At 34.7% G+C, this 17,004-nt stretch overlaps 3 protein-coding genes across 5 annotated transcripts; 1 reads left to right on the forward strand and 2 right to left on the reverse strand.

The window, feature by feature from the left end:
• Positions 1–301: 301 nt before the first annotated feature.
• Positions 302–3,230, reverse strand: LOC145914318 (monocarboxylate transporter 12-B-like). The gene is made up of 11 exons (XM_083002130.1): positions 3,014–3,230; positions 2,747–2,856; positions 2,571–2,674; positions 2,302–2,445; positions 2,131–2,226; positions 1,651–2,045; positions 1,492–1,592; positions 1,308–1,431; positions 665–791; positions 505–599; positions 302–441 (listed from the first exon to the last, which is right to left on the reverse strand). Exons 1-11 carry the CDS (start codon positions 3,071–3,073, stop codon positions 391–393), a joined length of 1,407 nt encoding a protein of 468 aa, XP_082858256.1. The 5' UTR covers positions 3,074–3,230; the 3' UTR covers positions 302–390.
• Positions 3,231–4,556: 1,326 nt separating this feature from the next.
• Positions 4,557–8,688, forward strand: LOC145913168 (uncharacterized). Of its 2 annotated transcripts, XM_083000729.1 has the most exons (11): positions 4,557–5,413; positions 5,471–5,623; positions 5,774–5,884; positions 6,083–6,245; positions 6,310–6,499; positions 6,564–6,659; positions 6,724–6,879; positions 6,954–7,076; positions 7,499–7,696; positions 7,905–8,105; positions 8,368–8,688. In XM_083000729.1, exons 1-11 carry the CDS (start codon positions 5,202–5,204, stop codon positions 8,484–8,486), a joined length of 1,722 nt encoding a protein of 573 aa, XP_082856855.1. In that variant the 5' UTR covers positions 4,557–5,201; the 3' UTR covers positions 8,487–8,688. The 2 variants fall into 2 exon arrangements, with proteins under 2 accessions (XP_082856855.1, XP_082856856.1); XM_083000730.1 differs by lacking the exon at positions 7,499–7,696 and having other exon boundaries at positions 4,558–5,413; positions 8,368–8,687.
• Positions 8,689–8,825: 137 nt separating this feature from the next.
• LOC145913166 (golgin subfamily A member 2-like) lies at positions 8,826–16,353 on the reverse strand. 2 transcript variants are annotated; one of them, XM_083000728.1, is made up of 23 exons: positions 16,082–16,353; positions 15,904–15,984; positions 15,452–15,724; positions 14,703–14,767; positions 14,504–14,639; positions 14,130–14,249; positions 14,005–14,067; positions 13,753–13,953; positions 13,530–13,649; positions 13,381–13,461; positions 12,924–13,010; positions 12,321–12,428; positions 12,144–12,260; positions 11,951–12,081; positions 11,680–11,872; positions 11,211–11,324; positions 10,911–11,056; positions 10,718–10,844; positions 10,465–10,653; positions 10,206–10,308; positions 10,016–10,122; positions 9,827–9,956; positions 8,826–9,635 (listed from the first exon to the last, which is right to left on the reverse strand). In XM_083000728.1, the coding sequence occupies exons 1-23, from the start codon at positions 16,118–16,120 to the stop codon at positions 9,307–9,309; spliced, it is 3,060 nt and encodes a 1,019-aa protein (XP_082856854.1). In that variant the 5' UTR covers positions 16,121–16,353; the 3' UTR covers positions 8,826–9,306. The 2 variants fall into 2 exon arrangements, with proteins under 2 accessions (XP_082856854.1, XP_082856853.1); XM_083000727.1 differs by having other exon boundaries at positions 12,903–13,010.
• Positions 16,354–17,004: the final 651 nt, after the last annotated feature.

The raw sequence follows: 17,004 nt of genomic DNA on the forward strand, positions 1-17,004 counted from the left end.
AGAATTTACACCGACGTAACATTCCGAGTATCTGTTCTTCCCGGAAGTGAAAATGCTGAATCTAGTTTTTCGGTTGAAGTTTTTTTTTTATTTTGCATTAAAACAGAATGACAATTTAAATATATGACGTGTGATTAGCAGTTGTAAGAAACATTCACTATCACAATCTATTTGCCTAAGTTTGTTTAGATTATAAGAATATTTTCCACTTGACCTAAATCCAAACGATTTTCACAGCAAGATAAAAAATGAACAAAAGTTTTTTTTGTTAGTTTTTGTTATGAGGAATGGGATCAGTAAAAACGGTTTAAGATGGAACTATTGGGTCCTACTTTTACAAATAAATTGCTTGACAAACGACCTTCTCTCTCGTTAGGCTAAGTTGAGTGTTTACGTGTCATTCAAACGAGCTTTGACTTTTCGATCGCAGTTGATGGCGACCTGCAGAACAAAAATGTCAGTAATCAAGTAAAGTTGAATAGGTCACATAATAATTCCAAGTACCTGTATCAGGAATGCTGCTATAGAACCAAGCAACAAAATACCAGCACTTATTAGTAGTGCGCTGCTTGGTTTTCCAGTTTTATCAACCGCCATACCTAAACGTTTGGTTTTGTATTAGAACGTAGGAGGCATGCTTTACCTATAATGGCAGTGTAGTTACCAACAAGAGGTGGTGTAGCGAGGGTTCCCATTCCATTTAAAAATGTGCTTATTCCAAGCCCTGTTCCGTAAAGTTCCAACCCAACGATATCTGCAAGAATAACGACCGATATCCCAGAAAATCCACCCTGAAACATGTGAAATTATGAGCTTAGTGAAAGTGGGGAGTAAACTACCGTGAAATTGTCCTTCGCGCGTAGGTTATCTGCAAATGGCTTCACAAATATACCCCTAAAAGAATGATGTCTGATTAGCGAGAGTTGTTTTTCAACCTATGTGAGGAGATTTTAGGATGTGCAAAGTTACAAATCTGTTTTACAACGTAAGCAGAAAAAATATTTCAGGAAGTTACAAGTATCAACACTGGATTTGACGCCACGTATATAATGTTTTGTGGTAATAAATGTCGACCAGCGCAACCCAAAAAAACAAACACAGCATTCGTATTAAGAATATTTGAAATTAAAATTGCAAAACCAACTATTAGGTGTATTTATTGTGAACAAGTGTGTCACGAAAAATGTACATTTTCATCGTTTGTCCAACCTAAGGTTGGAAACAGTGTCGTCTTCATTCGTATCTGTTTCAACTGACCTTATATCCAATCGCGTTCGCACGGTAACTGTATTTTAAGGACGGCTCACCTGAAACAAACCCGTTACACCTGCAAGGAGAGCTAATGTTGCGAATGAATTGGTGAAAGGTAAGATGAAAGCACAAAGAGCAAGCACCAGTTGAACACCAGCAAACATGAGAACCCGATTGATGCTATGCACAAATACAAACGAGGTAGGAAGTTGTGCAAGATCAATAAATAAGTTTTGAAACCTTTTAATATCGCCCAAAATTCCAAATACAATTCGCGAAATGACTTCAGTGGCAGCTGATATTGACATAATAAGTGGGGCCTGCAGATGGGAAATTCCGAGCTAAACATACAAAATATTTGTTACATGCACCAACTTTCCCAATAATAATATTCTGTACCTCGATTTCGGCAAATGGGACAATGTAGAGTTGGTTTACGAGAAACCCACCCAGAAATATCACCTGACTCGCGCAGTAGACAAGATACGCCGGATTTCTGAGAAGCGAGCGCCATGTTTGAGAGCTCCTTTCTGGGTGAGTGCTGCTGTTTGCCTGTGGAGTGCTTTTATCGGCCCTTTCCTCTATTACCACGTCCACAGTTCTCTTAGTCGTGTCTTTAGTGACGTGCGGGCGCTTTGCCAAACGCGTCGACAGTGAAATGGGGCGCATGAGCGATCCAGCGACCGAAAGGTTGAGAAAAATAGCCGAAAAAATTAAAAAGTAACCCCGTAGACCAAATGAATCAATAACAAAACCGTTCAGAGGGCAAACAAGGAACGTTCCAATGGATGCACCTGGTGATAGATTCAAGACTGATCGTTAATCGCGAAAGCGTTTTTCTGCACCAGAAAACTTTAAACATTTTGCAATGGTATTTACCTATGCTGGCGATGTTAGTGGCTAAAGCACGTCGCTTTTTAAAGTAAAATCCAATCAAAACAGGGGCCGATACAAAAGATATTCCTAGTCCAACTCCTGTAGATGACAAAAATATGAGTGCTTAACCCAAAATTCTATAGAGTTAACTACGGCCAAACAGAAACCGATCACCTGTCAACAATCCTGCGAATGTATCGAAAAGTTCCACCGATGGGAGAAAACAAGCGATTATCGACGACAGGCAAGCGATGACACCCCCCGTCATAATAGTAAATCTATGACCAATCTTGTCCATTAACGGCGCCGAAATAATACCTTTGTACAATAAAGTTTAGCAGTTTAGTACATCTTTTGGGGTGAACGAGTTGCAATGATAAGTTTATCTAACATCAAATAACCGCATACCTGTTGTTAAACATAAAGACAAGCGCAAAAATTACCCGCAAGAGCGAAGCCAAGAGTTGCCAGCGCCGCGACCCAACCAACAGTTGAATATGATGCTTCAAACTCGTTCATGATGGGAACAAACAAAACACTCTGACACCTGTTTTTGCAATTATCTAGGGTACTGTTCATTATAAACATAAACTTAAAGTAACAAGTCAGAAGCACTTACCGCAAGCAACCGAATACAATCACGTATATAAGAAACGTTGCACCAACTACCACCCAACCCCATCCGCCTTCCAGTGCATCATTGCAGTGTTGAGATCGTAACTCGCCTTCCTGCAACAGTGTGTAAACAAAGCAAGTTTAAAGGTCCGAGATCTGAATACTCTAAAAATAAAATTTACGTCAACTAAATGCGTTAAACTTTTAATTTATTATATGTGTTTTCTATATATTTATACTTGTCTAATCATGTTATTAAACATATACGTACAATATTGGGAGGATGCTGACTAGACGAAGACTTGCTTGTACTTGGTATATCTTTGCTCATGTTGTTAGATCACTGTTGCCACCTCGTCTAGCACTTAACGACAGTGTGGATGTGGTGCGCACGCAGAAAGCGTAAAAATCGCTTCTTTTTTCTGAACTAGTGTGGCAATGAGATAGCGTTCCTTTCTAAAAACATGCTGAAAACCTAACCACTATAATTTGTTTTCCTATTGTGACACCTTCATGATGAAGTAGTTATTTCAGAAAAATGTGAGCTCTAGATAACTATTTTCATTGCTGCGATTAACCAACTTAAATCATAGTAGGCTATGTTCCCAAACATTTTGTACTGAAATACCAAATACACGCATGTGTCTTCGAAAGCAATACAACAAACGACCAGAAGCTTTTGTCCAGATTATGACCAAAGGTCAACTATCGGCTGTCCAGGCCTACGTTACTCAAGATGCTGCAAAAGGAAGCACTACAAGTTTGTGAAAACTAAACATAACTTTCAATACAGTTTAAAGATCTAGGAATTAAATAACAAAGTAGCGAATGAGACTAGCCTATTTGCCGTAGCCAGTGAGTATTTTTATAAAAATAATTTGTCATAATGCATGATTATATTTGTTTTTTAATTCCTAAAGCGATATTTTAAACCAAAACTGTTACTCACCCAACCCATTGTATATTTAATTCCAGAATGATTTTGGGCTGGCTTCGCTACTTCCAGCCTGCAGTGTTGCCAGTTGTTGTTTCGATTTAGCAAAAACATACACTTTTAGCTCGAGGCTATCGCATAAAACCACAGTAATTGCTTCCTGTTGCTGCTGGTTTTGTCAGAGACTTATATTATTACTTTAAGAAATACACCTGGCTCAAAAACTTGACAAGCAGGGAATCTAGAAAACTGTTACTGTCTATCGCTGATAATCGCATATCAGACAATATATAATTGTCAGCATTTGAATGTATATATTGTTCTCTTTCTAATCTACTCTGCGGAAATGAAGAAATTTTACACATAACCAAGTCGACACGTAAACATACGTAAGTAAGTTGGTGTAAATGCTAATACAAATAACATGAAAAAACAAAATCGTACTGTGAGTACCAAAATATTTATTTAAGGCTTTGTTTGCATCATCACAAAATCAAATGGACCACATATTTACCTGATTTTACTTTGTGATGCCAAGGATTAAACTTGTTTTCATATCAGGGAAATTACCTCAATCGAAAATACACAATTACACATACGTGGTAATAAGACAATTCTTCGTAATTTTCGTGTTTATTGTTGTTAGTTTGTAAATGTAGAATATGTACGTGTTTTCGAGACGAAAGATGTGAATAATAGACCACGCTTGATAGACAAGGAGGGGTTTGGATGCTGTTTCGTAAGGCCTATTTTAACGACCAATAAACCGTACAAAATCAAAACGATGATGCAGCAGTTTTTGTTAAAAATCAGTCAAGCAGTGTATGCTGCTTTCGCATGATTTTGACGTTTTTTGGTATTTGTTTTGTAGCAAGTTATCTGCTTCATAGGGTAGAGAAATGTTGAATATATACTGGATTTTAATGACCACACTTATATTTGTGTATGTTGGGTCAATTTCACAATGAAGTAAAAAATACAGACAATTTGTTTATTTAACTTATTTCTTAATCTTTTAGTGTGTTGGCTGATAAAATTATGCACAACATTGTTCCTATCTGGACTACTGCTTTGGTCACATTTTTTTAAACTAGTAGATTACTTTTAATAATCTGACACTGCCAGGCATATGCGATGTATGACAACCACAATGTAAAAAGATAAGAAATTAAACATGTTGTATTTCCAGAAGATGTTTTTTTGCATGGTAAAGTAGACTACTGTTTTGTGTGCATGAATAGATTTACTGTGTTTCCATTTGTGCAACCTCTTTAAATATTTTTTTGCTGAGGGATAATATTTAATACATTCAAAGCTCTTTTAGGAAAACTTACTTCTTCGGTTCACATTTCAGTCATTATGCAACCAACCTTCATTGGGACGAATACGCAAAACGCAATCACAACGATAAATACTCGTACAAAAGGCAAAAAACAACAACCTATTTTTATATTGGTAGAATGGTAGACAATACAACATATTGTTTTAAAAATTGCAAAAAACAGGTTTTGTTGTTTTGTAAATAATGGCAATTAAAATATTTGGAGAAACACTATGCACTTGGTACTATGTGATTATTTGCATGGCATGCTATGCAGTTGGTGAAATCGGACATTTTATGATTGGAATTATTTCCAAACCACTGGCTCAAGATATTGGATTTGGAGATATTGGGTGCCTTCCCAATTCTAGCACTTCTGCTGAATTAAAAGTATGTAAAGGTGCAAATTACAGCAGGTAACTCACAGATAAAACTACAAAAATTTTTTATGTTAAATATTATTTTGTATCTAGTTGTGTTTCGATCCAAAGCCAAAATGAATCTGTGTGTGAATGGAATTACTCAGGATCTGGAATTGAATATCAACTGTTGGCTGGTCCATGCTTTATTGCAATATTTACTGTCAGTGGAGTTGTACTTGGTGTTCTAGGTGATTCTCAAAACAGGTAAGATGTGCATATATATAAATGTAGTTTAATCTTGAGAGTATGTAAGATAATTTGAAAAACTATTTTATTTTTTAAAAGTTAGTATCCCAAGTTAGGTCCATACAAGCAATATGATGATAAAACTTTATACATGATACATATTTTCAGGGTTCGATTGTTGTCAGCATGTGTATTCCTTTATTCGCTCATGGCATTTCTCACTGGATGGGCAACTGAATATTGGCAACTTGTTCTTCTACGCTTTGGTTTTGGTGCAGGGTAAAAATGTTGATAAATTTTGCCCAAATTTATCCTTACTTTATCAATAGGTTTTTAAAATAAATGGTTTGTATATGAGAGTATACTCACCGATTTAAAGCCACACAACCTATTCGCAACCATGTCATCGACTAGTTTAAAGTGAACCATATGTGTGGTTAACTATGAATAAGAGGAAATATCAAGTATGTGTTATAGGGAAGCAGCTTGTACTCCACTAACATCAAGCATGGTGGCAGATAAATTTGGTGCCAGCAGTCGTGCTCTTGGAATGAGTGTTTTTAATTGGGGAATATACATTGGTTATGGTCTTGCATTTACTATAGGCAACTATGTTCCACAAAGTCCTGTTTTTGGTCAGGTACACAATGTTGCATGGATAACCAATATATCTGGCATGTTTATTTTTAGAAATGTTTTTTTAGAGTTGGCGCTGGGCGTACTATCTTGTTGGAATTCCAGGCTTTATATTTTCCGTTGTGTTGTTTCTTACTGTAAAAGAACCAGAAAGAAAATCCATAAATAGCAAAAGAAACAATGAACAGGAAAAGGAAGATCCTGATTCCCTGCTTCAACCAGCAGTTGATGAGACAAGTGATATCACTGTGAAAAAGAGTATTTATCAATTGTTGTTTTACTGACTTGTTATATGTTATCTAATCATTTTTGCTTCACACAGACAAACCACTTTCAACACTTTGGAGTGCAATTAAAACATTTGCATCTAGTCCTGGTTTGTTAGTTTTATTGCTAGCTGCTTCTATACGACACACAGGTTGCTTACATATATAATGGATAATTACCCATGGAAGACTTTCTTAAATTATACATGTTTTCAGCCAGTTTTTGTTGGGCATACAACACACAACTTTATTTTGATTATTATTACCCTGAAACAGACCTTGGATTATGGATGACATTATGTTCCATTATTGGGGGGCTGGTTGGGATTGCATCAGGAGGCCTAATATCTGACCGTGTTGTATCAAGATTTGGTAATGTAGTAATAACATTAATTATTATTTGTAGTTTCGTTTTGCTTAAAACTAAAATCTGAACATACTTTCAGGGGCTGCATCCCGGCTTTGGGTTCTAGTGGTTAGTCAATCCATTGCAGCACCATTGGCAGCTTTAGTTTTGTATCTTCCACCTCCATATTGCTTCATTGCACTATTGTGTGCTTACCTTTTTGGTACCTGTTTGTATTATATCTACTGCAAAAGTATAAATCTGTATTGATAAATTTATTGGATATTTTAAATTATAGTTCCATAATGTGTTAGTTTATTTTCATTATTGCTCTTGATTTAAAATCTAAACATATCTAATGTTGAAGTAATGCCATGCTTTCGCATGGCAAGGCAGGAATGCCTTGGCTGCGAAGCCTGTGAACCATATCTAATGTTGATATACATATTTGGTAAAGAGGTGTTCCATTCCAATAATGGTAGTCTAATGAGTTAATTTAACTGACACTAAAAATAAATGCCTAATGTGAAAGTTAAGGTTTTACCTTGAGTTGGCATTTTAAAAGTTGTTTGATACATTTAGGTGTTGAAGATGTTTTAAACTCTGTAGAATACCAAGGGATTTATCGCATTAATGTATGTTTAGCGGAAATGTGGTTTGGGATATTATTTACTGTGCTTGTTGAATGCCTTCACTCCACCATAAGGTCAACTGGAATTTCCCTCTTCATCTTTGTCATGAACAATATTGCGAGTGGCTCCCAATTACTAGTTCCACCATTTCGAATGATTATTGGGTTTAGAACTACATTATATGTCACTTATGCAGGATTTTATGGTTTGAGTAAGTCCAATCACAAACAATGGTATTACTAAACTTTGCTCCTTGTATTTCTCTGCATGTGTTAAATACAACTAACTCTGCTTTTTCAAGTTTTTTGTTGCTTTTTTTCCATCATTGCACATTTTTGAACACCTCTTTCCAAGTAAGCGTCATGTAGAGCTTTGCCATGATTGCTTAACTTTGTTTGTATTTTATTTTGTGCATGCAGCTGAAATGTGGTTTGGCGTTGCTCTGACTGTGATTGTGGAACATGTACCGGTGTGTATTAGATCCACAGCAGTTGCGCTATGTGCTTTTGTCATAAGCAACATTGGTGGCAACGTACCTGTGGTAATTGCATCATTAAAATGGGCAGTAGGTGGCCTACGCAATGCCCTTTACATCATGTATGCTGGTTTTTATCTTCTAAGTAAGCATTAGAACAACTTATTCCATGTGTAATATTAATATTAATCATATTTGTACAACCCACTGATTTATGAATGTTTTGCAGTTGTGTTTAACTCCCATTAATGTATGTATTTTTGTGAAGTGTTAAAATCAAAATTTACCAACGGAATAATAGTAATATTGCATACTTACTGATACTTACAAAATATTTTTTTCAAAAATCTGACCTCATACAAGGCAAGTTCACTAATCACTATTAATGTTTGCCCAATTTCTCACAGGTGCTGTAGGTTTTTTCTTTGCTCAGTTTCTTTTGAAAAGGGAAAAGAAAAACCCAGAAGAAAGTTTCAAGGAACAAGATCAATGCATTGAAAAGTTGGATGTTGTTCCAGAAATTTAGTCTTTTGTACTTGTTTAATATATCTTACGTACTAATCTTGTGGGAAGCGATTATTTTACTCTTTTCTATGTCATGTGTGAGGTTCACTGCTAATTATAAATTCCATGTTAAGTTTACCTACGCTAGAGTCTTTCTGACTTAAAATTTCCTCCACTTTCCTGCAAGCTGAACCATTCTTAAATCATGTTTTAACAAGAAATAGTTATGATAATGCATTTAATAAACAAAAGTGCTACAGAACTTATTTTTGTGTATTGCTCAAGCTTTAAAAACATGTTCGCTTTTTTTCTGGATTAAAACAATAGGTATTAATGATATGGCAAGAAGCCACAAGGTTAATTTTAGAGCCTATATGATACCATTATTTTCCAAGAGTGGGCACTTCAGTAAATAAAAAATAAAATAGTGATGTGATCACCTTACCAGGAATATAAAAACATTCTTGGATAACCAGTTACAAAAAGTAAGTTGTTTCATTTGTATGCATCTTTTTGAGAAACACCCATCAGCCTTCCATTTAACTTGATCATATGGCGTCCATCTTCACCATATATTTATTAAATATATCCGCTTTAATATAATGGACACAAGAAACGATAAAACTAGAAAAAAGCTGAAAACAGCACAATTGCATACTAAGATCACCAACACAGCACCAGCAACCAAATTACGGAATATTGCACATTCACCACAGAAGCAGTTTTATACCATGGGAATTTATGTTGTAGCCAGAATACTTAGGATGTACTTCTAACCAAAAACATTGATGGTTAGTGCAGCAAAGTGTGTTGGGTCACTGCAGCATGTTCATGCAGAAACTTTATATGGCCGTGTACTGTCCCATATACTTCAGGCAAAATCCTTGCGGCCTATCATTATAATTTAAATAAGTTGGCCTTTGCATTTGTTCGAGCAAACTAATGATTTCTGTTGTGGTGTTCTTTTCTTGGGCTGGTGATTCTTCACCCAATCGTAGAGATTTTCCAGGGTAACTTTCATTTGAAATAAGCTTGTCATCTGCATTACTTTGCCCATCTGATGGAAGCGCAGCATTGGCAGGAAGTAAATCTGGCCGTGCTTTTAACCTTTGCTTGGTTTCATCTCCTTCCAACATATCTGGCCAGTCATGAGGTGTGATATCCGATATATCTAAATAACAAATGTGCCACATAGAAAACATCATGTTTCTGGTTATAATTTAACACAGATAGTTTAAATAAATACATTAAACAAGTTCTTTTTAAACAAAAACAAAAAAGGTTTTGCTTCATAAGTGCAAAAAATATACACCAACACTTATTTCTTTGCTACAGGATTTTGTTTGTAATATGGTGATTTACCAGAAATAAATGTGTTGTTAGCAGATGAAGCAGAACTGTCAGGGGGCAAATTTTCATGGAAGCTAGTTTCTTTTTCTTGCCTGGAGTTTACTAATGTAAGCACAAGTGTTTGGAGCTTCTCAAGTTTATTCTACAGAAAAAAAAACATTTCAGTAACTATGTACATTGCTAAACTACAGCAGCAAATACCTGCATTATTTCACGCTCTTGTGCAATGGATGACACATATTCATCTTTTTCATGGTGTCGCTGCTTTAACAACTGTCTTTGGTTGTGATACAATGTAATATACTCACCTACATATATATATGTATTTTAACAATGTGTTTTAATGATGCATTTGTTTACTAACATGTGCACATTTCACTTAAAATCATACCTATGGTGTCACATTCATTTTGCAGCTGCAAGTTAATGTGTTCCAATTCTTCAACTTTATTTAAAGCCTCCACTTTTTGTGTCATAACTTTAGTAAACCTTTCCTGAAAGTAATAATATATAACACAACTTAATTAAATATAATAATTTTAATAATTGATTGGTAGCCACAAACATATTGTTTGATTTATATTTTTATTTTCTGGTGATTGGAAGGCAAAGATTTGCTGAATGTAGCATTTCACAGACATTGTACAAACCTGCAGCAATGACATGTTCTGAACCAAAGAATTGTGTTCTTCCAAAGATACAACACTCTCTGACAATGATGATTGACCCAATTGTTCAGCTTCAGATATGTCGCTGTTTACTTTTTGTGCTTCAAGTTTACGAAGTAAACCAGCATTTTCCTCCTGTAATTCTTGTATGGAAACATTCATGCGAGCGACCTTAAACAATCAGCCACATGGTTTATTAGCTTCATTTTTGTTTTGTTTTGTTTAAATTGTTTACCACATCTTCATTGCTGGGTGCAACATGCAATGCATGACTACCAGTAATACTTTCAGTGCCAACCTCTTTAGAATCAATCTCGTTCTGAAGCCTCGTTACCATTTCTTTCAATTGTGCATTTTGTTCACTATAGAACAGGCAAATTTAGATATGCAGAAATTAAATTAACAAAAAATAAAGCATAAAAGTTCACCTTAAAATGTTTACAGTGTCCTCCAGTGTTTTAACTTCTTCATTTATCGTCACATTTGGCGACTGGTTTGCAATTTGTTGTTCAGGGTTTTCTTGTTCCATGAGTGCATTCTGAATTTGGTTGATGTTGCGATTTTTGGATTCAAGCTTGACAAAATATTGCAATTTTGTAACTTATATAACTTCATCAATACAACCCAACTTGGGTTAAAAAAAGTTATCTATCATTTTAAACAGTTTGTGTGGATTTTTATGCACTCTTTTAAATGATTCGTGTATTTTGTACATTAAAAATAACCACCTCCAATTTCATTTCCGATAACAAAGCTTTATATTTTTCTGTGTCTTCTTTGCTTTCATTGTAAGTATGACTGATGGTAGAAAGTTCAGATGCAAGTTGCATTTTGTCATTGCTCTAAAAACAGAAAATATTATTTACTTTACACTGTACTGCTTCACAGGATTGAGTTGCCAACTAGGTGACGGTACGGCTTTGAAAGGTCTACTAATTGTTTTATTCCTTTTTTACTTTTGTTATGTTTTTTAGACATTATATCGCTTTAACACCTTTTCTATGGCTGCATGTTTTATGTTTACTTCACAGAAACTAAAGAAGCTCAACGCAATGGGCTTGAGCAACACTTTTAATTAATTGCCCCAAAACATGCCAATCAAGGACCCCATGGCCAAACTTTATTGATTTTATAAAGGAACAACCTTTTAAAATGTGTGTTTATACTTTGTTTGTAAATAAATGCAAAATAACAAACCAGTTTAATAAATCCAGCATGCATTTCTTCCAATTGTTGTTTTAGTTGTTTGTTCTGCAATAATGCTCGGGATATTGTGCTTTTGTCGTTTTGTGCTTGTTCAAGCAACCGCGCATGCTCTTCAGCAGATACACTGGAATTATCAACTGTTTCACCAAGCTCCGTCAACTGCAACTCTTGTTCTTCATTAAGTCTACACAAAATAGTAGGAAAAAAAACATTGCGTATAAGAAGGCAAATGGAGAAATAATGATTGCTAATAACACACCACCTTGCTAATCTTTCATTGTTGCGTAGTTGGGCATTTAGTTTTTGCATGAGCACATCTCTTTCTTCACCTATTTTTTCAACTTCCAATTTTAGTGCTTGTATTCTGTTCTGAAGTTCCTCAGATAATGTTGACTGCACAAAGTAACACTTTTATGACTATTGTTATACAGGCATGAACCAAAATGATATCCAACCTGATCCTGTTGGCAATTAGTTGCATTCATTTTGTCTTCTTCCAACTGTTGAAATTTTAAATCCAGATGTTGCTTTTCACTGAGGAGAGAAGACTTTTCATTTTGCAGAATTTCCACCTGACAAAATTTGCAACAAGCATAAATCAACACATACTCTAAAGCTGAAAAGTTTGTTACTTGTTGTGAAAGTTCTGACACTTGGTGTTGCATTTGATTGTTTACATCCTCATACTGTCTAGAAAGCTGTTCTCTCTCTGTAGTAAGTTGCTCAAAGGCTTGTTGGTACTATACACACACAGAAAAAGTTCTAACAATGTAAAGCACAAAAATGTTGCTGAGGAAATATGTGCGATACACTTTGTGTTAGTTCTGGAATCATTGCAACATGACAACATTTTGGGAAATGCTAAAATTAATAAACAAATTTAAAAAAATAATCAGAAAAAAGTAAAAAGAGAAAAAGTTAATGAGAAGATGGATAGATAACTTGATAGTTAAAATAAAAAAATTGTAACAAAAACAAAATTCTATACTCCATGCTGAAGGTTAAAGAAGTGTATAATCAGAAAACAAAACATGTGCAATAATTACTAAATGAAACATGGGGTTAAGTAAGTTAAAAGAATGATATCTTGAGACTTGAAGCAATGTTAACTTATCTGTTCAATGTGCAATTTTATGCAACATCACTGTTAGTATGACGTCATGCAATATCTTGCAAGCATGCTCCTTACACATGCCTTAAAACACAATATATACCAAATCTAATGCGACTTTAACCTCAATCAGTTTCTGGTTAAGATTTTCCCTTTCATCTTGTAGCTTGCAAACCTGATCTTCTGGGGCTTCACCAGAAGAACTTGATAGCTGTGAAAGATACAAAATGAATTTAAGTTAAGGTTGCTGTCAGATAATTTTTTTTTTTAATTTGCAACAAACTACAAAGATATTATTAACACTCACGCAAAATCAGTATATCGCTTTGGTTAAGATGTTTTTTTTACATTTTAACCAAAAGGGATAATTTGGCTACATGAAAACTGCAAATCTTGTGCCGAATGTATTGAAGCGCAAAGACAATAGTTTGATATCTTATCCTCTCTGCATACAAGGTTCTCCAGCAACAACATTTACCATTTTTACAAATACTATCCCCAGGATAGACAGAATTACATTATGTCATTGGTTTCATTTCACATTTCTAAAGTCACAAATGTTTCGGAAAAATAGTTAGTACTTGTTGCAGCAGAACTTCAGCCATTGCCAACTTTTCATGCAAGTCATCCGCTTGTAAAGAAAGTTGTCCACACTCTTTTTCCTTTAAAAACATAATTATGTTAATATAGGTAAAGGTAACATACAAGAATGTTCTAGAAAACAACTCACTTTGGCATTTAGCTTTTGTGTAAGTTCGATGACATGCATCGATGAATCTTCTTTTGACTTCTTGGTTTTGGAATATTCCAACTGCAGATTTTTCTGTTCCAATTCAAGTTCAGATTTTGACTACAGAAAGATAAGGTTTACTAATTAATTCCAAATAAAACATAGAATGCCTAACATGATTTAAATTTTGGTTTATTCATCTGATTGACTAAATGATACTTACATTAGTAAGCACTTCCACCAGATCAGATTTTGCTGACACTTCTCTTTCTAGCGACTGAAGTTTTATTTTTGCATCTTGCAGTTCATCTTGGCAGCGCTGACGAGTTTGTTCATCGTGGTTTGCACTCGTCCTTGCTTCATGAACCTGATGCTGCATCTCTTGTTTCTCAGCAACAAGAATTCCTATTGTTTGCATTTGCACCTACAGAGAATGAAACTGGTAAACAAACTTTTTCACATCTCAAGAACTTACTTGTATTTGCTGTCGCAACATAGCTTGCTCCTGCATGCTTTGGTTTTGGAGATGCTTCTTTTCCTGTTAAAACCATTATTCTAGAAAACTGCATACAATTTAAAACTATAGCAAAGTGGACATACAGTTTCCATACGCAGCTGCAATTCTGTCATCTGTTGAGTTAACTTTTCTACTTGTAAAAACAATTCCTGTTTTTGTCGATTAACGCTTGCCAGTTGTTCAGCTAATTGTTGGTTTCTTGTCTGAAAAAAATATTGCCTGTGTAAGAGTGTTTAAGTGTAAGTTGCTGTGTTCTTCATCAATTCAAACATGATATGATATCACTTAAATATCATTTATTTTCAATAAAAGAATACAGAGACCAACATCAATTATATATTTACATTATTTATATTTATGTTGTTTCCTGCAAAAAACATTGCTGTGACATAAGTAGTGCGACATTACTGTAACTGCCAAAATGTAAAATTTTGCACCACACATATTATAAAAATACCTCTAATTCAGATAAAACATATTCAGTGGAAGTAGTCTCAGATTTTTCACCATCATTTTGCATAACATTATTTACTTCAGCAGCAATACCATTTAACTTCGTGGATATTTGTAGGATGGTTTCTGTAGTTGTTCCACTACAAAATTATAAAGCAATCAATATTTTATTTTCATTTGTTTATTCTCCAACATTTACCAACCTCTCATAGTTTTGCAATGGGGATCCTTTCTTGCTGTTATCCATCACCAATGATTCATTTTCCATCTAAATTTTCATGTACATAAATCAACTGACAGGTGAAGGTGATTTTTTAAAAACTTTTAGTTTTGAAAACAAACTGTGAACAGTATGAAATAGTCTACAAACTCAAACTTACAATAATTCTCTAGGTTTTTTTTTTCTGTAGAATTTATTATTAATATCATATAAAGAGAAACAATCACCTAAAAAGTTGAACTTTTTTTACCTGACAAACTAATGTAAAGGCCAAGTTATAGAAACGCTTACACTGCAGTATGTATAAAGCTTAACTGCATTATTAACCACCACAAGTCACAATGTACTAGAAGCTCTCTTGGGAATTTGAGCCTTTTTTATACATATATAAACAGTTCATACATATATAAACAGTGTTTGTCAGAAACCTCCGGTTTCAAATCTTTTCGGAAATATTTTTATTTTTTTTAATTTGGCCAAACTTTACAAAACATGCCCACCAACTGTGTACTAAACAGCAAATAAGCTTGTATATTGTGTTATGTAACAATGAAAAATTAAAACACGGTGGTGAACATCAAAGAATGTATTTCTATAGTTTTCACAGGGAATTTTGGAAAACATATTTGTTTTTGTTTATCCACAAAAGCCAAAAAGGCATTTTATTAATGGAGGGTCAAGATCCCTTGGATACGCTCATGAGAATTTTCACCAATAATTACCAACTAATACCTTCTTAAATTGCTGTTTTTCATTTGTTGTTTCAGTTATTAGTTCCTCATCAGTTGAATGTTGTACTCCATTGTGCACAGTGAGATTGGACAAAGTGTCAGATTGGGAATACACAGAACAGGGTTCTGCTTCCTTGTCAGAGGATTCATTTGTATGTGTTGCATTTGGTTCAAAACCATTGTCTTTTGGTAGTCCTTCTACTATATTATTTGCATTATTGCCAGTCTCATCCAATTTTTTGTTGCTGTTGTTGGTGTTAAATTGGTTTTCTTCCTGTACAATATGCACTTCTTCATTTAATGAGTTAGCAAGGCATTATTGTATTATTGGAGCCTACTATTAACTGGAAAGTGATTTTATCATTTTGTACATAATATAACTTACAGTTCACATGGTTTATTAAATTGCACAGCTAATTATAATATTGGTTTTATGGATATAATGTAAAGTACCTTGTGATCATTTGATATCTTCAGACCTTCCTTCTCTTTGGACTTTGGTTCCCTACCACGCTTTTGTTTGAATTTCTTGAGCTGCAAAAACAAATGTATTTACAAGTTTCCTCAAACAACGCAAGTTGGTTGTCCAGCCAAACTATTGATATTAATTTGGCCAAGCTTTAAGTCTTACTTTTTTCTTGGCAGCAGCAAGTTTCTCTTCTCTGTTCATCCTTTTTCAACCTTGGGCTTAACTGGGGTATTTAGGTATTTTGGTAATCAAAGCCAAAGCTTTTAGTAAGTTTTTAAGCCTCCTCATGTGGTTGCTGGAGCAAATAGGAGGATACAAGGCAGAGCATAGTCCAAAACTACTACATTTGTTTTCAATACTAAGTTATTCTGGCTAACTGAAAGGCACGTCTCGCTGCAAGCGAAATGACAACCCAACCAACCGCTATAGTGCGCTGTTCGGCCAACGCGACACCACAACAATCACAAGATCACGTCAAGCGTATCGGACCTCTTGTAAATTTACAATCATAAAATCATATTTGTAGGAAAATAGTACTGCTTAAAAATCATAACACCATTTTGAAAAATTTGACTGAAGGTCTACGGTACAGGCTTAACACAATACCCGCAATTTCGAAAGAAACAGATGCCTAATTATAAAGTAATTTTTAACTTTTTATATTATTTAGTCAGGTAGTGAAACTGCAAAATTATTTTTTTATATAATACTATGTATTAAGTTTGAAAAATATCACCCGGAAATTGTACTTTTTACTGGATGATCGGTGCTCGTAATCAGTGAGGTCAAAGTTCGATGCTTGCGAAGCTTTAATTTTGGCAAAGGTATAGTTATTACGCAAAAAAGAAGTGGTTAAATAGTCTTTTGTTTATCACCATGTTCTGAAATTAATGACAGCAATGTTATTCTCTTGTTTGCAGAAAAGCACACAGTTAATTACAATCGATGTACCAGAATTATGTAAGAGTTTTGTTACGGCTTGCGGTTGCATATGCATTCAACCAGTTCGACAGTATTAACGCTTCTCTGCTAAACCAATGAAGCTGTTTGAAATCGATCCTGGTCTATAAATCACTTCGTGGTAC

This window comes from Ascidia mentula, chromosome 9 (assembly GCF_947561715.1).
Source record: "Ascidia mentula chromosome 9, kaAscMent1.1, whole genome shotgun sequence".
NCBI classification, from domain to species: domain Eukaryota; kingdom Metazoa; phylum Chordata; class Ascidiacea; order Phlebobranchia; family Ascidiidae; genus Ascidia; species Ascidia mentula.

Excerpts from the sequence above, each read along its gene's own strand:
- LOC145914318 (XM_083002130.1), bottom strand. The coding sequence starts at position 3,073 with ATGAGCAAAGATATACCAAGTACAAGCAAGTCTTCGTCTAGTCAGCAT. Across the intron at positions 600-664 it reads CGCTACACCACCTCTTGTTG|GTATGGCGGTTGATAAAACT; the intron begins GTAACTACACTG and ends CCAAACGTTTAG. Across the intron at positions 442-504 it reads TAGCAGCATTCCTGATACAG|GTCGCCATCAACTGCGATCG; the intron begins GTACTTGGAATT and ends TTTGTTCTGCAG.
- LOC145913166 (XM_083000727.1), bottom strand. The coding sequence starts at position 16,120 with ATGAACAGAGAAGAGAAACTTGCTGCTGCCAAGAAAAAA. Across the intron at positions 14,640-14,702 it reads CCATTGCAAAACTATGAGAG|TGGAACAACTACAGAAACCA; the intron begins GTTGGTAAATGT and ends ATAATTTTGTAG. Across the intron at positions 11,873-11,950 it reads AACAATGAAAGATTAGCAAG|ACTTAATGAAGAACAAGAGT; the intron begins GTGGTGTGTTAT and ends TATTTTGTGTAG.
- LOC145913168 (XM_083000729.1), top strand. The coding sequence starts at position 5,202 with ATGGCAATTAAAATATTTGGAGAAACACTATGCACTTGGTACTATGTG. Across the intron at positions 5,885-6,082 it reads CGCTTTGGTTTTGGTGCAGG|GGAAGCAGCTTGTACTCCAC; the intron begins GTAAAAATGTTG and ends TATGTGTTATAG. Across the intron at positions 8,106-8,367 it reads TGCTGGTTTTTATCTTCTAA|GTGCTGTAGGTTTTTTCTTT; the intron begins GTAAGCATTAGA and ends AATTTCTCACAG.